Below are 25,595 nucleotides of genomic sequence, written 5' to 3'. Positions count from 1 at the left end.
GGCCATAACGCGAATAACCCCGTTATCGCAGCGCTGCTTCCCCCGCAGCCCCACACGCTGCAGGCCGGGCACACGGCGCTGCCTCGTGGACACCAACCGCGGCCCAGCACCGCCCCCAGCCGGCGGGCAGCGCACGGAGCGAGCCCAACAAAATGGGGGCTGCACTCAGCACACGGTCACAGCCCACAAGGCCGCTATACGCAAACAGGAGCTCGTAGAGCACAGCTGCGAGGCACAGCGCGGTGGAACCCTTAGGGAACCGCCCCGTTACCGGCCGTGCCCAGGGCACACAGTGTCACAGCCGGCAGCCCCGGCCGCGCTCACTGCGCCACGTGGCCTGCGGGAGCGCGCGGAACTGGCCGCCCAGCACTTCCCCTTCCGGTGAGGTCACTTCCGCTGCGCCCACTCTAGTTCATGGGCGGGGTGGGCGCCGTGGGTCCGCGCACGTGGCCGTGCTGCTGCCGCTGCTCCCGGTTGTCCCCGGCCCTTCTTGGCTGCCGCCATGTTGGTGCTGTTTGAGACCGCTGCTGGCTACGCCATCTTCAAGGTGAGGTGTGGAGGTGGCGAGGAGGCCGCGCCCCGCTCCCGGTTGGGGTTTGGTGGGCGCTGTGGATGCGGCCTGGTGAGGGGCCGTGTCTGTTACGAGTCTTGTGGGTTCTGACCCACGGGAACCGGGCGGGAGCTGGGCACAGAGGCCGGTACCCAATGGAGTGAATGGCTGCTTTGTGTGCAGGTTGTATGGGGGAAATGGGGGCTGTCTCTCTGGAGCCCTGGGCAGTGGCCCATCGTAGTGCTGCTGATGTACAGCTGGTCTTTTATTAAGAGAAATTTTATGTTCTCGTATAAGAAGGAGTGAGCCAGATTCTTCACTATATCGTTGCCTTATGAGGACAGGCTGAGGGAGTTGGGTTTGTTCAGCCTGGAGAAGAGAAGGTTGCGGGGTGACCTCATTGCAGCCTTTCAATACCTGAAGGGAACTTACTCCCAGGAGGGGAGTAAACTCTTGGAAAGGGCTGACAATAGCAGGATACGGGGAAATGGTTTTAAGTTAAAAGAGGGAAGATTTAGGTTGGATGTTAGGGGGAAGTTCTTCACTAGGAGAGTGATTAGGCCCTGGAACAGGCTGCCCAGGGAGGTTGTGGATGCCCCGTCCTTGGAGGTGTTCAAGACCAGGTTGGACGGGGCCCTGGGCAACCTGATCTAGTAAAGGTGTATGTTTGGTGGCCCTGCCAGGCAGGGGGGTTGGAACTACATGATCCTTGAGGTCCCTTCCAACCCGGGTCATTCTGTGATCGTGTTTTCGTATAGCAGTGCTATGTGTCGAGCCCAGCTCACCCGGGTGGTGGGATGTGGGGTTTGTGCCGCTCTGCACCGGGCTGTGTAACCTCACTTCAAGCACTGTGTGCAGGTTTGGGCACCGCAGTGTAAGAAAGATATGAAGCTATTGAAGAGCAGCCATAGAAAGGCAGCAGAAACGGGGAGGGCACTGAGGGCAACGTGTGTGAGTTGTGGCTGAGGTCCCTTGGGTTGCTCAGAGCGGAGGAGCTGAGGGGAGGCTCGTGGTGGCTGCAGCTCCTCTAAGGGGCGGTGCTGAGCTGTGCTCCCTGTGACACTAAGGAGCTGTGCCAGGGGAAGGGCAGCTGGGGTGCAGGGAAAGGTTGTGCACCAGAGAGCTGTGGGCATGGAATGGGCCCAGGGCAGTGGGTACGGTCCTGAGTGCCAGACCTCAAGATGCGTTTGGGCTGTGTGTGCGGGAAGTGGGTTTGACTTCTGACCCTTCATGGAGCTAGGAGTTGAATTCAGTGATTCTTGGGGGTTCCTTCCAACTCAGGAGATTCGATGGTTCTATTCTGTAATTGTGCAGGAGTCAAGAGGGGCTGTAAACAGCCCGTATTTAAACCACTGAAACTGAGGTTGGCATATGAAAAAAGTTGGTATATAAATAGAGGCATGAAAAGAGGCACAGAATTGAAGAAACTCCTCTGCAGAAGTGCTGCTGATGTCAGCAGCTGCGTGCTGGGCCCGGCTGTGGTGTCTCTGTCAGGCAGCAGGGGGCACCAGGCAGCAAGCAGCAGCGTTCCCTTGCAGGCATTAAGCATACTCCGGGAGAGCAAACTGCATTTGATATCTGGGTTGGATGCAAGAGAACTGGAAGCTGGCTGCTAGAACTGAGCATTAGTAACATTTCATTAGGATATGTGTTTGGACGCATGTTTTGTTTTTCCACACTTGTTCTATTTGCAGCTGCCAGGAAGGCCTGCTCATGCTGTGTGTCTGCAGGACTGGGAGAGCTTTTCTATCCTCCATACAGTAGCTGCAAATTTATGTGATCACTAAATCTGTATGTTAGTTCTGTATCAAAGTATTCACCATGTTGTTTTGCTTTTTTTTAAGACAGTGTCTTAATGTGGTCATTGTTTAGTTTGTTCCTCAGTTCCTTGAGAACTGAAGAGAATTTACATTTCAGAACTCTTAGAAACAGTTGTCACCCACTTCCCTTTTCAGCAGGGCTCACAAGCTGTCTGTAGGCAGAATAACTGTGCTCTGCCATTATGCTTTGGTAAACAGGATCATCTTTCTCTACAAGCTGGGTAGCCCTTCAGTGGTCTCCTGTTGGTATTGCTCCTGTCAGAGGAGTGAAGAGTGTGTATGACTTGGGGGTAAATAGAATAACAGTGTTCTGGTTCTTGGAAGTCATGTTCCATTATATCTTAGTGTCCGCTGAGACACAAAATTTCCATAGGCAGCCATAGTTTCTATATATTAGCAACCTTGATTTATCAGTTTGTATACTTGTGTTTTTCTCAATATCTGTTTATAGAGCCAGAATTCTCTGAGCTTCAGGGCAGGAAGAACTAATCCTGTCTGTATCAAAGATGAATCCACTGCGAAGCAAAGAATCAACAGGCTGGGGAGATGTGCCCAAAGGTTGTCTTGCGCCCCAGAGCCCTGTGGGAAATGAGTCATCATGTTTATTTGCTCAGCAATAATTTAATTTAAACAAAAAGAAAGAGCCTCCTTTGTCCTAGGTTTAAAAATCTGCAAGGGCGCAAGAGCTGTTTTTGCAGGGCACCAAGTTGAATTGTAGTTGTGCTGGGGCTTGTCACAACTTAAATCCAACATTTTTACTGAGGTGTGAAGAACTTAACATTGTAAGGACTTTGCCAGTGCTGTTCTCCTGAGCGATGTTCTAGGAATTTGCAGTACACTCGGCATTTTGTGAAATGTGTGCAGGGTCTAATGGCATAATTGTTATCCTTTTCCTGTTTAAATGCTGGATGGGAATCTCCTCTGACCAGAGATGGGATTAATCTATTGCTTCCTCTTAAAGCAATTTTAACTCAAACAATTACTGAGCTGTGCTGAAAAGTCATCCCTGCTGTGATGTCCTTTCTGCCTTGGGTTCATTTGGATTTGTGAAAATAAGGTGTGGGATCACTCCTTCCTGTGAGGTGTCCCAGACATGTTTGTATTTTCCCAAAGTAGAGACAGGTTTGGTTTTGGGTCACTGAGGTTGTGAATGAATCCTTTAAGAGGTGGAGCAAGACCAGTTTTGATAAATAAAGAGAGGGCTTTACTTTGATGGTGCAGGTTCAAAAGGACCTAGCCATTATTGAGCAACTTCTCTAACACAGTTGAAAGCGAGTACAACACTGTAAACTCAGTTGCGTGCTGGTGGGGTGAAGATGCTGAGACAGAATGGTGAGACTGGAGACTACCGTAATTGCTTTTGTTGACTCAATTTGCAGTAACTTCCAGTGTTAAGATATGCCACGAATATGTTCCAGGTCATCTCTGCTGAATGTGTGTCTGAAGGTTGTTCAGATGAGCTTTCAATATGCTTTTGTTTTGTTTTTGTCTGCAGGTTCTGAATGAGAAAAAACTCCAAGAAGTTGACAGTTTGTGGAAGGAGTTTGAAACTCCTGAAAAAGCAAACAAAATGTAAGTGGCCTGATGTGGAGGTAACAGCCTGACTTTGACAGTACGCAGCTGCCTGTACAGCTCTGTTAACCTGAGCTTCAGAAACAAGTGTTGACTTTTAAGTATTGTACATATTACTGTAAGCAACAGTAATGTGAAATTAAGTGCTAATACTATCTTGAAGTGTGTGTGTGTGTATATATATATATATATATATATATATATATGAACTTGTGGTGTAATTAAGCTGCAGAAGTTATTATCACATGACTATCACATGACACCGGGAAAAAAAAACCAAAAAACAATATTATAAGGAGTTTTGGATGTTTTGACAAGAGCATCCAAGTTAACTGGCTGAAATACCATGTTTTTGTGCTGACAGGAAATTCTTGAAAGAAAAACCCATCATGGTTCAACTGAAACTAATAGCATGTGAATCCTGTGAGTTGAGAGCCTGGTGTTGCTTCCCATGCCGCCAGTCACTGTTAGTGTCTCTGAGCAGCTGCCTGGGGTTGTGGTGCCTGCTGACCAAGCGACCAAGCTGGCCTTTCTAGCAAATAGTCCTAAGGCTGGGAACAATGGTGAATTCCTGCCAAGTCTGCTTAGGGTGTTTTTATTGGAGCATTTCTAAGCAGCTTTGGTTAGAAGAGATACCTCTGAACAAGCTATGACTTGTGATTTGGGTTTGTACTGCTCTGGAGGAATATTTAGAGGAGAAGATGGAATATTCCACATATCTGTTTGAAGTGTTGTTCGTCTTGTCTTGGAAACATCATCCTGGCCACTTGCTAGGCAGGATATGGCTCTTAATGGATCTGTTCTCTGATCAAGTCAGTTCTTGTATTTCTAATGATTCTAAAAAGGCATCAGAATAAGCCTGGGGCTTTTGTTAGGCTTGTGTTCTTAATTCAGGCATTCAGCTTTATCTGTGACCTTGCTTCTTTTGCAGATACTTGGCTCACAAAGCGCAGTAGTTAATCAGAACAGGATTAGTTAAATGCCTGCCCTTGACAAGGAATTTACTGGATTGTGATAGCTTCTTCACTGGGGCTCTAGATATCAACACTACAGATTATGTGAGGGGGAGAAGGAACTTGAGCTGCGGGAGTTGGCACAGTGTGTTTAAACACTGTACGTATGATTTTTGGCTCTGGTGAGCAGTAAGGCCATGGAAGAATGCTCCGTTTACTGGTTGTTTTAAGCTCAACTCAAAACTTGTGTTCTAACATATAATTACAAGGGAGGACTCGAGGATTCAGGGGCAATGCATCAGTTCAGTCTTAAAGATTTGAAGATTTATTTGGTGGAAAAGAGTGTTAAATCTGAGCTGTGCAGGCTGTGTCCTGTGGAGGCAGAAGGTGAAGATTTTCAAAATGAGGATAGCGGTATCAGTCAGTAGTGACAGTCAGGGTGCAGTCTTGAGATTCACATGGTTAATGTCTGTCCTTAAATTTCAGATGTATTGCTCCTCTTCCTTTTTGAGGGTCTGAATATTCATCTCTGCTCACTTGCAATCAGGGACAAAGAGGGGAGATATAGTAGCCTGGGCAGAGGGGGAAAAAAAAAAGCCCTTTTTTGTTAACATCTGTCTCATGTACATTTGCTGACATACTTGTATTTTTCTTTTGCAGAGTAAAGCTGAAACACTTTGAAAAGTTTCAGGACACAACAGAAGCGCTCGCTGGTAAGGGAAAGTTGACATTGTTCTTGGAAAAAATGAAAAATAAAAGGCAACGGAGCAACAGCAACCTCTAACATCTCAGACAATAGTTCACTCATTGCTTACCTCTGTCTCTGCAGTTTTTAATTTGCATGGTTTTTAAATGATGCATCTTTGAAAGGCAACTGCTTCTGTTTTATGAGGACATCGACCCACTCTACAGCGTAGCAAAGATGTAATAAAGTCTTACTTTGTTCATGTCATTCCTATTGCCCAGGCAGTTTACTAATGAGCACCATGTAGAAATTTGATGTACGTAGTCTGTTGTCGATGATGGATACTTGTTGGAACTGAATGTAGCTGATTTGAGTCAACATTTCGTCACTACCACTGAGACAACAGACATATCAGACTACATATTATTATAACTGCTTGTATTACGGATGTGGTATACCTGTTTGGTTTTCTTGCACCTGAAGCACTTCAGAGAAATTCAGGTGCTTAAACAAAATGGGAAGTTATTCAATAACTTTTACTATTTAAACACACAAATTCTCAACACTGCAGATCTTTTTGAACAGCAAAGATGCTAGCTAATTGTTCATGGATAGCATGATTATTAGTGCTAAACGGGTTTGTAATCTATAACTTCTGTAGGTGCATATTGCACCTCACATTTACTACCAAGTAGTGGATCTTCATATTCTAAGGTAGTAGGGGTAGCATATAGAGGAAGCTAAAGAAACAATGAAAATGGAAATGTTGTATATGCAAATGAAAGAGTTGAGTCTGAAGCTGCAGTATATTTCTCTGGCATACTTTTTGGTGTATGTTGCTTTTGCTTAGGTTTATGTTTGGATCATGTATTGCTAGGCTGATTAGAAAATAAGCGAAAAAACCCAAAACACCTACACCAACAAGCACCTGAACAACAAAGCAAGAAGAACAAGGGGGGAAAAAACCTCCTAATTTAGAGTTTTGGGTTTGTCTGGGAAATCACAGAATCACAGAATTGTAGGGGTTGGAAGGGACCTCTAGAGATCATTGAGTCCAACCCCCCTGCCAAAGCAGGCTCCCTACACCACGTCACACAGGAAGGCGTCCAGCTGGGTCTTGAATATCTCCAGAGAAGGAGACTCCACCACCTCCCTGGGCAGCCTGTTCCAGTGCTCCGTCACCCTCACTGTAAAGAAGTTCTTCTGCAGATTCGTGCAGAACTTCCTATGCTGTACTTTCATCCCATTACCCCTAGACCTGTCCCCACGCACTACTGAAAAGAGACTAGCATCACCACTATGGCTCCCACACCTCAGGTATTTATAAACCTGGATCAAGTCCCCTCTCAGCCTTCTTTTCTCAAGGCTAAACAGACCCAGTTCCCTAAGTCTCTCCTCATAGGGGAGATGCTCCAGGCCCTTCACCATTTTTGTGGCCCTCTGCTGGACTCTTTCCAAGAGATCCTTGTCTTTTTTGTACTGGGGAGCCTAGTTTTATTGATTCTAGAAATCAATAATCACTGGCTTGTGTACTCTTTATTATGCTGGAGATGTATCAATCACAGAAGTTCAGTGGAATACAAAGTTGATTTGCACAGAGGGTTGTATTTGTTCTGTCTTAAAATGTATTGTGTGGGGTTGTAAATGTCTTGCAGATCATTTAATACTTGAATATGGAAAGAATCCATTTAAAATGCTTCAGTCTATGTGGTGTATACTAAAAGGGTCTTTTTCTGACTCCCCAGTCCATGTGTGCAGTGTTTGTTTTTTTTCTTGGGCTTTGAAGGACCATATGTTACTGTCAGCACAGGATGCAAATAAGTCATTGCTCAATTTAAGATTTAAGAGGGACCTGGCAAATGATTGGTTAATTAAACTCTATACAAAATGTTCCATTAGAACTTGGCTTTTGGAAATGTGAATTTTACATCTAAGATGCATTATGTACTAGTAGCATTTCATGAGCAAAATGCAGAGAAACTGGACTGAAGACACATGGAGCAAGGCACAGCAGATAGGAAGGTGATTCTTGATCTAGGTCTTCAAAAGGGCAAGAAGATAATTTCCTTCTATTTTTATTTTAGCTGGTATTGTGGTATTGCAGCTCGGGCTAAAGCTACTGTGGCAGTCAAAATAATACCGAGTTAGAAGCCATATTGTCACAGGCTTTAGGAAAGGGAAGAAACTGCATCTTTGGTCTTGTTTTCTACAGCATCCACGGCTCTTGTAGAAGGCAAACTCAGCAAGAACTTGAAGAAAATTCTCAAGAAGATAGTGGCAAAAGATGCCCACGAACAGTTGGCTGTAGCAGATGCTAAACTTGGTGGTGTCATAAAGGTGATAATTGACTTTGCTGTTTTTCTTTTTGTCTTTGTCTTTCTGTTTCATGCTACTGAGATCTTGTAGACGGGTTTCGGAAAGATAAAAATGATTAGCAATGTAACCTGCTGCCCCCGTGATGTTTGTGGTGTGTAGAGAATCACTGTTCCTTATGATCAAATGTCTCCAGCTCTTGCCTACCAGAGGAAGGGAGAAGTACTGTAGAGGTGGTCTACTTTCTCTGACATCTCCAAGCTGTCCAATCCTAGGTTCACACTTATGTCTGATTGCTGCCTGTTCCAGAGAGTTTTATTCTGACCATGTTCTCATCCTGTGTTAGGAGATTGTAGTGGGGTGCAAACGGAGAAGACTCCAGTGCTGAAGTGAATACCACAAAGGACTCTGACTTAATTATTTAAACAGAGGCTGAATTATACATCTCTTCAAACTGGGATTGTTAGTGTAGTTAAATGAAGTTGTCGTTACCTTAAGCATGAAAAAAGACTTGAACCTGTTGAATGACCACAGAATTGCCTTAGGAAAGCCAGGTGTAATGAGATAAAGCTCTGGAAGAAGGGATTTAGAGAAATATTGTCATGTCTGACTTAGGCTCAATGACTTCCATCTTACAGGATAAGCTGAATTTGAGTTGTATACACAGCCCGATGGTTACAGAGCTGATGAGAGGGATTCGTTCACAGATTGAAGGGCTTATTACAGGCCTCCCTTCCAGAGAGATGGCAGCTATGTGTCTGGGTCTGGCACACAGGTGAGTTCCTAGCACAGCTCTGTTTCATCCTGTCACTGCCCTACTCCTGTGTCCTTGGCTGCTCTTTGCTGCTTCAGATGTCTCTATGTTGTATGGTTTCATATTCACTTTGTAAGTCAACATACATGTGCATCTGAAGCCTTATTTCACAGGGATTTTCCAGTTTGCAACCACCTTCTTGGGAAAAGGCTTCAGCCTCATCCCAAAGTTGATAGCTTCCTTTCCCTTCACTACAGAGCTTGGTATGAAATGTCTCTGTAGTAGTTGAATGGTTAGTTTAAAACTCCATTGCCATTTAGAGATGGGAGGATTATGATTTCTTGATTTACACTGGCATATGTGCATGTGTAATGTATATAATGTAAGTATTAAAGGCAGAGATGTATTTCCCTTCTGACCATCGTGCCTTGCTAGGCTTGGTGGAGTAGTAAAGGAGAAAAGAATTGCTGGATCAGCACAGGGTCAGGCATGCCCTCATGAGCAACTTTTAATCCCTTTTTTGATATGAACTTGTTCTGTAGCCATTGGCAAGTTAGAGAACTGCTTTGTTGTAGCTAATACTTTGAAGATGCATTTGTTGCTGCTAATGATGTCTAGAAAGTAGACATTCATATATTAAAAAAACAATAATTGGAACATTTAAGCCCTTGTGGATATCATGTGTTTTACTGTAGAAATTTTAATCATATGTCAAAAGCCAGATGTTTCTTCTATTACTTCTTGCTACCATTGCTGATATTTGCTGCAGTGTAGGTTGTGTTTTGTGGATCACTTTCAACTGCTGCAGAACTGAAAGTGCTATTGACAAATAATTTTTGTGGGAAGCATTGCAGAAGGAAACCAGAAACTTATTTCCTGCCACAGTGTTTGTGCTCAGTCTGATGCTTGTGGTACAGTTGGCCTTAGCTTTCACTTTTTTCATAGCATATGCATGTGTATATGTCACAGTTGTTCAGAAAGGTCGCGTGGTCAGGGTTTCCTCAGTGGTCACAGGTGGGAGTGGTCAGCACTATAAAGTTGAGCTGGTATGAATGAATGTATGGACAGCCACGTTCCTGTAAAACAGGGATGGGTGGGATGTACTCTGCAGTGGGAGGTCAGTGTGCTAATGAAATTATTTCTGTATCCACAGCCTTTCTCGATACAAGTTGAAATTCAGCCCAGACAAAGTAGATACCATGATTGTCCAGGCAATTTGTAAGTATATTTAGAGCCTAAATTATTCATGGTTCAATTTATTTGCCTTCTTCATGCTGGTTGCAGGGAAGTATTGGTGTCATTTTTTTTTCCTTAGAATGTTACAGTAAATTATATTGTGTTCAGCTAGGCATAAGGTTTGTAATCTCAATAGGATTTACCACAAACACTAACACTGTTAGGGTGGTACAGTAAGCCGATATCTGTTTTCTTAGCACAGAGATGAGCTGAAATACAGGCAGTGTAAGTTCAGTCCTCTGAGGACTTCACTACCCAACGTGCCTCACCTCAGTTATTTTGGGAGAGTGTCTGGGCCCCACAGAACAGGGCTTTCTGAATCTCCATTTTTGTGCTAGGTCACATATAGTGCAATGTGGAGATGCTCTTACCTTAGAGGTGTAGAAACCACTGCAGTTTTTAATGCTGCTTTCCATGCCCATGCTTTCTTAATGAAAAACAGACTGCAATTGTAAACACAGACAGGGACACCCATTCCTCATTTGTCTTTGAAGACGTCTGCATCATAATCAGCATTCTTGCTGTGAAGCAGTTGCAAGGAATCCTGTTTGGGATATTAATTCCCAGACTGTTGTCAATGATGAAACATAGTTAAGCTGAAAATAATGATTTAATTCAGTTCCTTCGTCACTACCACTGAGACAACAGATGGAAATGTTGTTATTGCATTAGAGGGAAATATTTTAGCCTCAGGGCTCTGTAGCAATATATGCCGTGGGTGTTACATGTTGATGTTGTAAATCCAGTTATCAGTCGTATCTTCTAGCTGCTGAGCTTGTTGGATTTGTCAGATGCATTTATAGTGTAAAGACAATTAAAGGGCTTAACACAGTCAAGTAACTGTGAATACAAGATACATTCTCACCATTAGGTTTTTTCTTTAACGTTTATTAGGTGGCTAATTGTTACATCTACCTTGTGTGTGAACACTTTTCTGATTGAGAGGGAGAATCACGGTGGCTCCTGTGCCCCATCCAAGAGAATGCCCTTTGCAGCTGCTAAAGACATCTGTTCTCCAAAGTGGTGCCAGTGGTTAAACTTTCAGACAATGTTTGTGTTAATTCTAATGTTTCTGCACTACTGTGCCTAGGATTGTGCAGTTCTCTGAAAACAAAGGACTTCTACTTCACTGCAGCTTAAGTTGCATTCCATCAAATCTTTGTGATAGAACAAGGGCTGCTCTAGAAGTAATGCCTTCTGTTTTATTATGTTCAGAGGTGAATGTTGGTGGTGTGGCAGTAGAAGTAGAATCTTCCCACCAATATCAAGTTATATTGTGGTACTGTGTGGCATATGGCAGCAAAGGCACAGTCTTACAGAATAGTATCTGACATGGATGCATATATGAAATGAAGGGGTCATTGAATTCCTCTGTGTGGAAAAAATGGCACCCGTTGACATTCACTGATGCTTGTTGAACGTATCTGGAGACCAGGCAGTGGATGGCAGTGAGGCAGTGATGGCACTGGGTCCCTGCTCTAGTACAGACTTCTACTAGTGCAGCATGCAGACTTCTTCATTGCTGATGAATATGTATAGCTAATGGTGGTGAATACATTGAAAAAAGGTATTTGGAAGATGAGAATTTGCTTTATCAAATAGTGGCGTTGTGCTTTTTGCATCTGTTGTAGTTTCCGTGGAAATAAATAGGAAGCATTACTTTTGGAGCAACTTATCTACTTCTGTTATCTTTGCTTACTTTGTTTAAATTTGTTGATTTGAGAGTTAACCATTTTTCAATGTCCTTGTAAGAAACAAAAGTCCATTCTTCTTTCTCGTAGCACTTCTTGATGACTTGGACAAAGAACTGAATAATTATATCATGCGCTGTAGAGAATGGTATGGTTGGCACTTCCCTGAGCTGGGTAAAATCATCACAGATAACCTGACCTATTGTAAATGCGTGCGGAAAGTTGGTGAGTAATAAGGAGGTGTGAGCCTGGGGGATGCATTGTGTATTAACGTGAAATGTCATGACACAGATTTATAGACCAGCCACTCGCTCTACAGCAGGTCATGGTGTTGTGTACAATCCTACCATCTAAACCAGTGCAAATAAGGCCAGTACAGAGGTGGTGTGTGGTTGCCTCTGTATGCTAATGCAGTTTGAAATTCTGAACCGTAATATAACGCTAATATCATATGACCAGCATAAAGAAGACCACCAGCATATCTTGGAATTAATCAGACCAGTTTGGATATTTAGACCTGGTTAGTTAAAAGTAACTGCTGCTTACTGATATTCTTCCTTCGTAGTCTTGTGACTGAGAATTTTACAGCAAATAGGTACTGAAAAGGTGTGAAGTATTTGGTGTTACGGAATAAGGGCTTTTTCTAGTTCCAAATTGAATTGACCTAACCTTTCTTGGTAGTGTAAATAAGGTCTGAACATCAATGTATATTTTGGGAGTTTAGGTTAGGATGATAACAGACTTGACTGACTGTTATTTTAGCCTTTTTATCTTTGTCTGTTTCTGTTCTTTTCATACCTTCTCATCTCACCCCCACTACAAACGTGCTTTCATCTGTCCCCTGCAGGAGATAGAAGAAATTTTGCATCTTCTGATGTTTCTGACATCCTACCAGAGGAGATTGAGGAGGATGTAAAAGCTGCTGCTGAGATTTCCATGGGAACAGAAGTATCAGAAGAAGATATAAACAACATAATTCATCTCTGTGATCAGGTATGCATATGTATATGAATAGCAGTAGAAATTCCACAATGCCTAACAGCGTCAGAGACTCTTCTACCTAGGCCCTTTCTAACACAGTCATGATGGCAGTGATGATTCCTATATTGTGGTTTTCCTGATGTACAAACGTGAGGGTGCACAATCACTACCTCATCTGAGCCATCTCCATCTGTTGATGTCTATTTGAAGCCTTCTGCAAGTGTCTTCCTTTTGGAAGGAATTCTGGCACTGGTGTGTTTTTAAGCCCTTAAGAAAATGGTACTGCGCAACCTCTTTTTCACCTGTCAGTTTTGAAGCTGGGTGGTAAACCCTGGGTTAAAAGTGGAGCACTGAGGCCTAAAAAGAATTGGGAGCCCTCTCCTGCTTTCATTTGTATTGCCTATGGACTCCCTCTGACTTTGGTGCCAACTGAATCCCTTTGTGACTTTACCAGGGAGTGGCAGGGTTAGGAATAGCAAGTTCCTGTTCTCAGTCTAGACTGGGCTGCTTTTTTATGTGTGTTTTAATTGAGTGCATTTGTATGGAACAAGTAGAGATCATTTATCCTATTTAAAGAGAATGGTGACAAAGATTTATGTGAAAACTGAATGTTCCAGGGTTTTGTCCTAAAGAAAATGTCCTTACTAAGTATTTTTGTTCTGCTTCGCTGTCTTTGGCATGTTGTCAGCTCCTTTATCAGGAGCTCTGCTGAGAAAATAGGTTACATGAGGGAATGAACAGTACAAATCCAATACACTTCATGGATGGAACTCTGCTCTGGGAATATACCCTATATAAAGCTTTCTGTAACTGACTCTTGATTGTGTAGTTTGCACTGTTAGCCTCCTTGGTAGTAGCCACCTTCTTTTAGGACTTAGATTTGTCTGTCAGCCAATTCTGATTCATGTAACTAAACTTTGTTTATGCCAGGTAATTGAGATCTCTGAGTATCGGACACAGCTGTATGACTACCTGAAGAACAGAATGATGGCCATTGCTCCTAATCTCACTGTTATGGTGGGTGAACTGGTTGGAGCAAGACTCATTGCTCATGCAGGTGGGTCACACTGGTCAGTGTAAATAAAGTTTAGCTGACCTCACCACAAGTTTTCTCTCAGGAGCTAATTGGCTAAAGGCATCATGCAAGACCATGATGAGCATCTCTTGAGAATGAGTGTGAGCTCAGTAGTAGTCTGTGATGATGTAGTTCTTGGTTGGCCTGAATCCTTCTTGGAATGTGAGGGCAACTTAAGTCACTACCTCTTCTGAGACACTGAGCCCCTTTCTGGCAGTCCAGTCAGATCTGAGATAAAATACTGAGAAGTTGGCTTTAAGCATTTGTAGTCAGATTGGCTCAAGGTAGCAGCCTCATTCTGATTATCTGTTGTAGTTGTGTGATAATGCGTTCTTGCTGATGGACCTGGTCAGGAGTAGGCTTTACTCTTGTATAAAATGTCTTATTGACTCACCCTTCTTTCCTGTTGCTTAAATCAGAGACAGAGTTAAAGCATGAAAGATTGTAACGGCTTACTTGTCCTTTGGGAAATTGACATGAAGCAGCTCACAGAGAAACTGAGTGCTCAGATCTTCTTCTTTTGAATACTGTAGAGATCTAGTATTGTTCTTGTTTAGCTGCTGTTCTGATAGATTACTATTCCTGTGTCAACTCCTTTTAGGTTCTCTCTTGAATCTGGCAAAACATCCAGCCTCAACAGTTCAGATATTGGGTGCTGAGAAGGCACTCTTCAGAGCACTCAAGACTAAACGAGACACACCTAAATTTGGCCTTATCTATCATGCTTCCTTAGTGGGACAGACAACCGCCAAAAACAAAGGAAAGGTGAGTTTCAGAGCTGTTAAAGCTTTGCTTTTTTCAGAGTATGGAAGTCTGTCATTGAGATGACTTGAGCTTCACATTAAGGCACTTTCCACAGCGTTCTCTCCTGCTTTGCTTTGTGGTTATGTGGAAAATACCATTGTCCCACAAACCTTCGTGTTGTTCATTCCTGTTGACAAAGGGGAAGCGGGGGTGGTCTGTTCAACACAACTTTAATATCTGTAAGAACAGATCCATTCCTGCCAAGTTGTGATGTAACGCTGGTTTTCTCAAGGGATGTTTTACTGCTTTCTTCTGTGTGATAGTAAGCTAAGCTGTGTCAGGCATTAGTCTTATTTGAAAATCAAGTTAATACTCTATACTGAAGGTTATGAGTACTGTGGCTTGCATTTAAAGAGCTTAGGTTTTTGTAATGCAGCTGGATGGAGATGTCTTGAATTGTGGAGAAAGCTATTCAGCTGGAAATTATATCTCAAAATGACCTGGGATAAAACTTGAAGTAGAGTGGGAGATGTCCTTATTTGCTAGGTTCAGATTTGTCCCCCTATTTATGTAGGAAATATGGTGTTACTTTAACTGTACTTCAGTGCTAAAGACTGACATACTAATTGTTTCCTGGACTAAACGCTGCTAGGAGAAGGTTGCTTTGTTCTTCTGTTTGTGGTTATGGTTTCCAGATCAGAGTGAATCATTGCCTTATGTTCAGTCTTAGCATTTAATATTCTTTTTGCCTTGCCCAGATTTCTCGAATGCTGGCAGCTAAGACTGCCTTGACTATTCGTTACGATGCCCTTGGAGAGGATAGCAGCGCTGAAATGGGAGCTGAGAACAGATTAAAAGTGGAGACAAGACTGAGGCATTTGGAAGAGAGAGGAGTAAGTATGCAGAAGATTGCTGCATGAAGCTAACTTTATTGAAAAACATGTCTTCTGTACCTCTTCTGTTTGTGGTGTGGTTTTCTGATACTCTGTAGCCTGTATCCCAACCTTGTCTGGGGGGCCTGTGAGCTGGTGTCAGTTTTTCTTGTTTATGTGATTGTTTCTGAGTACATTATAGTTAAAAATATTGACTCTGAAGAAGTAAAAATGATCATGCACTTGCGTTTTACAACATTTATTAATTATAAACATATGCTTGTTATGTCATGGCTCATCCTCATTAGAAGGATTGTTTATTGTTTATTGTTCCCCCTCCACTACATTTCTCATTGTGATTCCCCTAAATCTGATAGTGCTTTTAGAGATGAGAGCTTTCTCAGGAGCCAAAGCTAGATGTTGTTGATGTCACAGAAGAGTTGCTGCATTATCCTCTCATCTCTGTACTTGCTGTTCCATCATTTGCCATTGTCATTGCATACTGGGACGACATAGGATTCACTTTCCACTTTTAGGTAGTATGCCTAAAGCATGTACAAATTTGAACTAGCTTTGTGAATTTCGAGTTACGATCCTGTAATGTGGCTGTAATATATTTGATCCCAAACTAGATGCCCTTTAGTTATGCTGGCTTCTAGAAGAGCAGTATTGGAAAGGCATGTCATGAGGTCTTTCTCACCTCAGTTGTCACCCTGTTGCTATTCTGATCCTAGGCGTGAAACTTGTGCAGTTGTACCAGAACCTGACCAATTTTTGTCTTTCCATTTTTGATTCCTTTCGAGGGCTCTGAATCTTGTATTGTGAATTGTTTTTGTTCTGAGTAATTTATTTTTCACTTCTAAATTTTTCTTTTAGATAAGAAGAATAAGTGGCACTGGAAAAGCCTTGGCAAGGGCAGACAAGTATCAAAACAAGAGGTGAATAGTTTTTCTTTTCAGCTTGATTAAATGTAAATAGCTTTTCATATTTTTATTCCTGAGAAGCTTTTTCGTTGTGGATTGGATTGCCTTGAAATGCAGAAAACATACTGTGCTCTAAAACATTGATAACATGTCCCCTTGCAAATTTGCATGTTCCCTCATTTTGCAATTATAGTAAAGCCAGTAAACTACAGAGTTTCTAGTGCCTGAAATGACTGAATTGCAGCTTTGATGGCCGAACATCTAAGGGCTGCTATGTATTACATTTAATCTGGGCTGTGACACCTGGTCCAGAGAGGGCAAGCGCTTGTCAGAAGTAGAGCGTGGTGTTAGTTCTGTCAGAAAAATCAGCAGCGTTGCATCCATTTGCATTCATCATGCATCTTTTTCAAGGCTGGCTGTAACTTGCATTTCCATTTGTTAAACATCTCTAAGGGTAGTGATGGCTCTGTGTTTTCTGGAGCAGTTTTTGAAGAAACCGTCAATAAGTGAAGCATCAATGTATGTAAGAAGGCAGTAACTTGAGGTGTTGAGGAGACAACATACTTGTAGGTTTATGACCTCTTGAAATGAGGAGCGGTTAAGTCCTGCTGGGACATGTTCATACTGTTAAGCTTGTTCCGCAGACATGTAGGCTTGGGGGAAGAGACATTGGAGATAACTTCTTGCTGTTAAGCCTAGTTTGGCTGTCTAAAAGGGAAAGAGATTAAAAATACTAATTTCGTGCACTCGGAATAATTTGAGTTCTAGAATTTCTGAAGTTCTGTTTTCCAGGAGCATGTTTATTTTCTGAACAAGTTAGAGCTATTTGTCTATGGTTCGTACACCAGCTCAGTCTCCTTTAAATTATATTCATAGTATGTAGTCATATTACTATTGCTTTGTGGTTATTGTTTGAGGAGCCAATGTAGTTTTGTAAGGACATTGGCATGAATCTCCTAGTCTTGTATGGAACTACAGACCCAGCGTTAATTAATTACATCACAGTAATGTTTCAGAAGTTTGTTGTCTGACTATTTTGTAGAAATGAAACAGAATCCACAATTCCCAAGAGGCTGCGTAGTCAGTTTCTGCAGAGCAATATGCTGTGATCATACCCACAAGAGTTTGTGATGCTTAGAGAAGTTGATAATGCTACCTGCTAGTGTTGTCACGTGTTTCTCTGTCTGATCACTAGTCTCAGTTGCATTAGCAACCTCTGGAAGGTCACTACTTCAGATTCCTGATTTAAACAAGTTTAGATGCACATGTGTCTGGATGGAAAGTAGTTCAGGGTTATTGTTTTAGAACTTGTTTCTTTTCTAGGAATTCTGTTCTGAATTAGTCAGAAAAAAAAATGCCTTATTGCTATTAGCAATTCAACTGTCCTTGAAAAGGTATGATGGAAGAGAATTGTGTTTAAGGGCAGCTGATTCTCTGCAGTCTCTATAAGAGGTGAAGACTTGAACAAAGGAGCTTGCAGTATTCAGATAGAGGTAGTTTCTGCCACGGATTAGGTATTCACCTGTCTTGCCTTCTAACTTGCTGTTATCTTGCCTTCTAACTTGTGCCCTGTGAACGTAATGGTGGAGAAGCAGTGCAGAAAAAGTAGTAACAAAGCTCTTCCTAATCCTGTGTATCTGTTAACCCCAGAGTACATGTATGAACTTCCCTAATAGTGGGGAGCTATGTGCTTGTGACCATACAGCAGCAACAGAAAGATTTTCATCTGGCAGGAGATCAAACGGGTAACTTGAACACTTCATAGAGTCTCAGATATGAGCCAGAACTGGCCTCTTGGTTGAACTTTCTGTTCATATCAGACAGCTGTGCTTCATGGGATATCTCCTGTACTCTTGATTACCGATGAGCCATTTATGTGTTGGAGAAAGTGCCCAACTACCTGTAGATGCTTGTTAGCTGAGCGGGACTGATTTGCTAATGTTTTCAGGAGGTTGTGTTGGAAAGCTAACTACAGGATCTTACCTGGAGGCCAGCTCTTCATTGCCTGACTTGTTTTCTTTATTACAGTGAAATAAAGGTGTATGATCCTTCCAGTGACTCTACGCTTCCTGCTGTTTCAAAGAAACGCAAAATTGAGGAGGTGGAAGAGCAGGAGGCAGGAGTTGCAGTGAAAGCAAAGAAGTTCAAGGCAGAGATGAAAGGTGAGTTGCTACAACTATGCTGCTAGCATGCTGCTGTGTTTTGTGCAGTCTGACAACCATCCACGTACCTAGTTACTCTCCTTGAGTCTGTTGTAATATACTACTACTAATAAAGAATCTTCTCATAAAACTGCTTTAAGTATAGAACATTTTAACAAGTAAGAGCTCTACTCATTCCTTGCACTGTATAGTAGGCTCGTCTTCAGTGGCTCTCAGCATCTAGAAAAAAAAAGTTCCTGAGGGGGGGAAAAAAACAACTTGCCTGAACTTTCTTTAAATGAATACTATTTTATTCTGTGTTTCAGCACATTAAAGTTGAACATCAGAACTTGAGGTTAAATGTCACTTGGAAAATTCACTTTGAACTTATGGTACGCAAGGAGTTATTTTTTAGGGAGCTAAAACAACGCTGGCCACAGTTGTTCTCCTCTGAGATACCGTGTGAAGAAAGGTTTGGGGCTGTGACTTCAAAGCACTCTGGTTTCTGTTTTGTGGCTCACTCCGTGCAGCATTGTCCCTCTTTTTGTGTGTACACTTGCAACACCTCTAAATGGCTTGTTACAATAGTAGAGTACCCAGTAGGTAACTTGGGATTACTTTATATTCCTCTTGTGGAGCCCTGAACTAGATCTGGGCTTGAACTGCTTCTGGCTCTATCTACTTGTGGTGTCTGTGCACGTGTATGGAGCAACTCGTAGGAAACACTGGTGGGGGAATTCTTTGTACTTCACATCTGAGATGTGTGCTCCAGCTTGCGCTTATCATAACGAAACAAGGTCACTTGAGTATTTTAAAAGCTTGAACTTTGCTCTTTTGCTTTTTGGGTAGTGTGGGTGTTTTCACAGCTACTGCTTTTGGTAATCCTTTGAACTAAATCCCCTTACTATAGCCTCAGAATTATTCCCTTGGGTCTCCTTTCTGTTACCAAAATATTGACATCTTGTAGGCATGAGCTCCTTGCAGGTGAAGTATTACAGTTATTTCCAACCTGGTCTCTTACCAGTACTAAGAGGGTATTTCTATTTGTAAATGTTATTCAATGATTTGTGCTTTTATAGAGTAGAACTGCTTCTGTTTTCTTCCTTTGCTTTATTGAGAATAGAGAATGGATGGAGCTTAGTAGTTGCACTTGAGCTGTAGGATTTGAGCTGTAGAGAGTGTTCAGAAAAATTGTGAGCTACTGAAATCTGTTCTGTTTGATTTTTGGGAAAGTTACTGATACCCAAAGTACCTGAAAGAGTAGGGCAACCTCTGGATGTTCATAGCTCCTATTTTTTTCCCCCAGATCTCTGTATCAAGTGTGTTTTGAGACACTTTGAGAATTACAGCCCTACTGTGTGCCAGATGTTTGACAGACTCTGGAAGAAGCAGTTTATTACAGCTTATTTGCTTCATATCAACTGTATGCAGATTTCATCCCTTCAGCATCCTGACATGGGCTAGACAAACCATGACCTTGTTCTTTTTCTGGTTGATATGCCTGCATCAGCATGCTGGTAAGGTGGTGGTGGCCTAAGAAGTTTGTTGAGTAGTTCATTAAGTTCTGAAACAGGCAGAAGAGTACAGGGGAGGTCCCAGCATTGGGATTTATGTTGCGTATCTGCTTGAATATGTACAAGCATTTCAGTTTCTGCTGTTCTTGGCTCTGTTCTTTCCAATGCAGTATTCTGCTCTTTGCAGTGCAGAAACTCTTAAGGTTTTCTCTGGTCAGAAATTACACATCCAGGCATAGTGCTGTGTAAGAATTCTCTGCCCCTCTCCTTCCCCTTGCTGTTTGTGCAGCCCCCATAATAGGTGGGGATGGTAGGAAAGAGCAGTTCAGGAAAAAAGAATTCTTCAGCCAGATCAAGTTTGATCCAGTCCATATTCTGTGAAGAAGGTTAGGAATGGGAATGATGTGGGAAGCCGCCCAAGAAAAGTGTTTTGTCAGACTACTGCTTTAGTATTTGTAGTAAAGGGGGTCAGTAATTTGTGTTGTGCTAGACTGGGATGTAAATGCAACTGCAAAATGTGGTGTGTGGTGTTTTCTCTCCCCGTTAGAGGTGTGTGTGTGGTGGTAGTACCTCGGACAGGAACAGCATAGGAGCTAAGTGGGGAGGCATGACTTCAAACTGCATTCACCTTTTATGTTATGTCTAGAAGGAAACCAAGCAGAGGGTTAGTGCCCAAAATAAGTTATAGTCCACTTAAAGAGTTGCTTCTTAATACAAAACATGTATTTAATGGTGGAGGGTAGGAAATAGAACTGATATTGTTGCCTCAAGTCTGAAGCTAGATGTGCCAAACAAACATTGTGTACCACCAGTGAGTTGCTCAACTTGTGTGGAGGCATTGGGATGTAGTAACAGCTTGTCACCTGTGAAGGTGTCTCTTGCCAAGAGAAACATCTTGAAATTAATGGAGTGGGCTCGGCAAGGCCCAAAGACTTAAATGGCAGGAGTGTCACAATGTGATATGTTTATTGACAGGCTGTGTGACTTAAGTGTGTGTAGGGGGGATCATATAGAGGAGGAAGGGTGCATTGGGGATTGGCATGTAAAAGCTTAGAGAAGACCGGTGGAAAATGGATTACTGGAACTGATGGTTTCCAGTGCTGTGGAGGGCCATCAATCAAACTCTTCCTCTGGGTCCTGTGTTTTGTGCCTTAGTGCCCCATAGGAATGATTGGTGGCTTTCTTGTCAGCTGCTGTGTATCACAAAGAAGTCCCACTGGGCTTGAGTGACTTGAAAGTACTGGATCCGGAGGGAGAAGAGCAGCCCCCCGGAGCCTTTATCCTCATTTTGCCTGGGTTCAAATGTATGAAGTCCTGTGATGAGCTTTGCTAGAAAGCAACAACTTAAATCTTCTTGAAAACATCTGCTGCCAGCTGTGAGAAGTGACAGTGTGAGTGTTCCATGCTTTATCTGTGGTTGTAAATTGTGGCAGATTCCACTGCCTGGTGTTTCAGACTCGATGACACACATGTAATAACAATTTTTTTTTCTGAGTGCTATCCAGTGTTGTGCTTGACAGTGCAGAGCTTCCTGATCCTGCTGAGTGAAAGCGTGTACTGTAACTAAATGTGATGCACGCACTCCTGTCATACCATGTGGCTTTAATGTAGCACAGGGTTATTTTAACCTATCTCATATCCGTAGTACTACAAAGGTGAGTGTATTTCCTGTTACACAGTCTGTGTGGTTAATTGCAAAGCATGCTTATGGTAGAATCCCCTTTAAATCATATATATATGTTCCTTTATTGGTAATCCTTTTGCTGTTTTCACTCTGGCATTTTTAAATGTCAAAAATGTTGGATTTTTCTGTAGAAATGTCTAGAAATTTTTTATACTAAAGCTCATTTTTTTTTTTGTCTGGAAACCATTTTGGTGGCAAAGATAAGAGCTCAGTCCTCCTGCTGCCCTGAAGTAACTACACCTTTGACAGTACAATGAAGATTTTAGGGGTGTGGTTTTTATTATTTATTTTAATGATCTTTTTTAATTGTTCCTGTTCTTTCTGTAAGTGATAGGTGAGTGTACTTTCAAGCTGAAATGTTTTTTGGAGAAATACACTGAGAAAACAGCATCTTGAGACGTACTTCTGGGTAGCAGCTGTGTGTACCCCAGATTCAGCATCTTGGTTTTCTGTCTACTGAAGGGCAGTGGTTGCTACATCATGAATGCACTCACAAGTACTTCATACTGAGGAACTTGCTATCTAGCACTGAATCAGTTGTGCAAATAAACTTAACTTGGGTGTATTCCAGTAGCAGATTGGCTACTGCAAAAACTGTCAACTGGGTAATGGTTTCTGCTCATTTTCTTTACCTGGAGATTCCTAAGAACGTGACTTATATTGTAGAGGATGAGTAATGATAAATCATATTCCTTCTACCGCAGTGATTCGATACACTGGCTTTTGACGGATAATTGTGAAAAATAAGCGTAAGAGAACATGAGTAAAGCTCTCCTTAACAATTCTCCAAGATCATATAAATGCTGTTTTTCAGGGCGGTTTCTACTCTTGCAATTAAATGTTTTGTCAGCTCAGATTTTTGTGTCTTCCAGTCAAAATGACTGCTGGTCTGCCTCTTTCCAATGTGAAGATAAGGGAATCAGTTGCCAAAAACCTACTGCTGGCTGAATGCACTGCTAGTGTGGGTTGTTGAGTCCTTCCAGGGCTCTTGTGATGCCAGTGAAAATGTTTGGCAAATGGTGGGCAGTCTCTGTTCAAAAAGAGCACCTGAAACGCCAATAAAACATGCAGGCTTATTTTAAATGTTGGAGATGGCGCATAGGGGTGCTTTTTGTGCGAGATGTGATTAGTGCTGTCACATTGTCACGTATGTCTTAGGTAACTGTACGTTTTGGTAATAGCAAGCAGTAGTCATACAAATAGGGGAGGGGAGGATAAAAGGTGTGTGGAGACAGCACAGTATTTTTTGCTTTCTTAATATCCTTGTTGCATCCTCTCAAATCTCATAGAAATCTTTTTCCTTTTACCTTTTACTCTTGTAATAATCAACAACTTGCCTTTTATTATTCTTCTTTCTGTGGTACAGAAGAGACAAATGTAGAAGAGGATGAGCCTGTCAAAAAGAAGAAAAAGAAAAAGGAGAAGAAAAAACAAGCTGAGGAAGAGGAGGACCTGACAGAGGAAGCGCCCACCAGCTCTACAGTTGAGGTAAGGCAGAACTGCACAGCTGCCTGATCCTTTTTGGGATGGACTCCCTCCAGATTTATGGAGCAAGGGGGAAAATATTCTTGCCTATTTAACTCATGCTATGCAAGGACTGTTTTTAGCAACTTCATTTGGTAATATTCATCACTGTAAATTTCATGAAGAGTTGTATTACTTAATTAGGTCTGAGAAACTGTAATTCCTTAGTGCACTAGTAGTGTTTCCCTTCCTTTCCTGAGCCCACCCCCAGCCTTAGTCTCCATTCTTGTTACTTCTTCTCTAGAGATCTGTTGGTACTGATTCACAGGCAGCTCTGTTGTTCAGGGCTCCTGCAGAGCAAAGGCTGTATGTGCTGAATAGATGAAGCATCGCTTGATGTCTCCTAGCAGCAGCAGAGTGGGTGCTGTAGCCAAATTAATTGCTCGATTTTGAAATTCTGTTCTTAACATGTGGAATTTCATCTATTCCCCTTTCATTAGAGCAGCTATGCTGTCTGTTACAGACTGATCTGAGCTTGGAGCAGCCAGCAGTGTGTGACAGACATCACAGCTTCCCTTGCTGTGCAAGTGGAGTAACAGCAGAGGGAAGGGGACGTCTCTTGTGCTGTGCTGAGCATGGCAACTGAGGGAGATGCTTTGAGTTTGAGCTCTGTTGCTTAGCTACATGCATTGCTTTGCTTCTCCATTACAATTTATTCATAGCAACATTTGTTTGTTTCCAGAATACAGAGAAAAAGAAGAAGAAGAAGAAGAAGGTGAAAAATGAGAATGAAGACTGAGAAAAGGTGGAAACATAGGTCATAGGACAATGCTTCAGAGTAGCATTTCTTGATGTAATTTCTTTAACCTCTAGCTGTAAACTGTTAACCTCGCTATATTGCAAGAGGGCAAAGAGATGCATTTGATAGCTATCTTCTGCCCTGGAGCAGGATGCCCCATTGTCCCTGCTACTTAAGAAGGCTACTCTGTTGTTTTGCAGTGTCTTGTGTTGAAAAGTTGACAGTAGATCCTTTTTTCATATGCAGTCTTCACTGATAAAAATAAAAACATTTTTATGGAGACCTTTAGCCTTTGTCTTGTAATTTATTTGCTGGCTTTCTAACCACTATTGGGAGTGTTTCTAAAATTTAATGTTTTAATTGAATGATCAGCTTAAAACTATTTTATCAATGTGTAAATATTCCATTGCAGTTTCTTTCCTAAGGAATTCAAAGCTTGTAAATATTCTTAAGTTCTCCATAAAATTGATACAAATATCTGTAAGTAACATAAAAGAGCATTGAACAGCTGAGGTGTTATCAAGCCTGCAGTGTATTTTTTATCAGGAGACTTTTATCACCTTCCAAACATTTTTGTTTTGTTACATTGTCTGACAGAATCAAGGCACGTGGTTGGAAAGAATGTGAGTTAGCTTCCAAATGGCTCCAGTGGTGGTTATGGCAACTTTCTTCACTTAAAAAGAAATAGAGGGGGGAAAAAAAAGAAAAGAACACAACGATTTTTTGAGTCATCTGATAATAGACTTGGGAAGGCAAGAGTTTCACTTAATAGAGGCAGAAATCAGTCACTTGCTAATTCTGCCATTCTTTATGGGGAATACAGTTGTTCTGAAGTAGCATCATACAATCAAGACTAAAATTCTTGGAGCATAGTGTTGGCAAATAAGATGCTTATTTGACTGCTCAACACAATCATTAATGTAGAAAAAAATGTTGTAGGTGTGGTAGTACACCTAGTAGTTATGAGTCTACACTCATAAGCTGAGCAAAATTGCAGTGTTGTTGGCAGGGTTCAGTGACTTCTCAGCCACTGCCGCTAGTGCTGTTCTGTGGAATATAGTTGTTGACCAGCTCTTGAAAGTTAACTGCCTGTAGCTGGCTTACCTTTTAGTGAAACTAGGCGTATTGAATCCCTAACAAAGCTGGTACGGTGTTTGCTTCATGTGCTTCTGTCTGTATCAAGAACATGAACTGCCTTCTCTCTGATTATTCTGGGCTTCAAGCCATAACTGAGGAGGATCGAGGAGTATCTGAGGCAGTATGTCAGGACTGTGTTATTGTATTGCAATCATCTGTTATCCTAGGTGTTGTGAATGTGTCCTTGTGTTGTGCTGTCTGCAATTGTTGATGTCCTGTCATGCAGAGCTCTGGATTGTATGTGAGTACTGAGACCTTTCCAGCTCATTTGCTTTTTGCTGGAAGAGCAGATGAATTCAGCTTCAGTCTCTTGGTGGGTGGCAAAGATGTTAAAAATGACCCATAGTGAGTTGGAAGACTTGGCTATTAGTGCACTTAGGTTTTTCATTGTGTGCTTTCAGATAGAAATCTGTACAGATGTGAGACTTAAGTTTCCTCTGAACTATGAATGTAGTCTCTTCTTCAGAAGTCTCAGATAAATAATGTATATGCTGTTCAGAAGTTGCCCTATATAATTCATGCTCTAATCAGGAAACTTGTATGAGCATCAGTTGCTCAGTAAGTCTAATGAATGAGATCGAAGTGGAACAAGGTTATTTTTGCATAGCCGCTATTCTCCATTTTGCTTCTTCCTTAGATGAATCACATTCACTTCCTGTCAGTTTCCATACTTAACACATTTTATTA

General features: G+C 42.1%; 1 protein-coding gene and 4 non-coding genes across 5 annotated transcripts; all 5 read left to right on the top strand.

Annotated features, from left to right (window-relative positions):
• Positions 1-389: 389 nt before the first annotated feature.
• On the top strand, positions 390-24,059 carry NOP58 (NOP58 ribonucleoprotein). The gene is made up of 15 exons (XM_015868193.3): positions 390-547; positions 3,866-3,942; positions 5,556-5,608; positions 7,793-7,917; positions 8,532-8,668; positions 9,801-9,865; positions 11,665-11,799; positions 12,422-12,567; positions 13,486-13,612; positions 14,232-14,395; positions 15,133-15,267; positions 16,123-16,184; positions 18,198-18,331; positions 22,875-22,996; positions 23,715-24,059. The coding sequence occupies exons 1-15, from the start codon at positions 503-505 to the stop codon at positions 23,769-23,771; spliced, it is 1,584 nt and encodes a 527-aa protein (XP_015723679.2). The 5' UTR covers positions 390-502; the 3' UTR covers positions 23,772-24,059.
• Positions 5,902-5,990, top strand: LOC116653710 (small nucleolar RNA SNORD70). Its single transcript, XR_004308096.1, has one exon. It is a non-coding gene; the product is annotated as a small nucleolar RNA SNORD70 (small nucleolar RNA).
• On the top strand, positions 10,448-10,535 carry LOC116653711 (small nucleolar RNA SNORD70). Its single transcript, XR_004308097.1, has one exon. It is a non-coding gene; the product is annotated as a small nucleolar RNA SNORD70 (small nucleolar RNA).
• On the top strand, positions 12,658-12,741 carry LOC116653708 (small nucleolar RNA SNORD11B). The gene has a single exon (XR_004308094.2). It is a non-coding gene; the product is annotated as a small nucleolar RNA SNORD11B (small nucleolar RNA).
• LOC116653707 (small nucleolar RNA SNORD11) lies at positions 13,744-13,829 on the top strand. The gene has a single exon (XR_004308093.1). It is a non-coding gene; the product is annotated as a small nucleolar RNA SNORD11 (small nucleolar RNA).
• Positions 24,060-25,595: the final 1,536 nt, after the last annotated feature.

The sequence above is a fragment of the Coturnix japonica genome, chromosome 7 (assembly GCF_054131305.1).
Source record: "Coturnix japonica strain WE chromosome 7, WE-NBRP24, whole genome shotgun sequence".
NCBI classification, from domain to species: Eukaryota; Metazoa; Chordata; class Aves; order Galliformes; family Phasianidae; genus Coturnix; species Coturnix japonica.
Note: the sequence above shows the minus strand (reverse complement) of the source record. Positions and strands in the feature narration are given on the sequence as shown.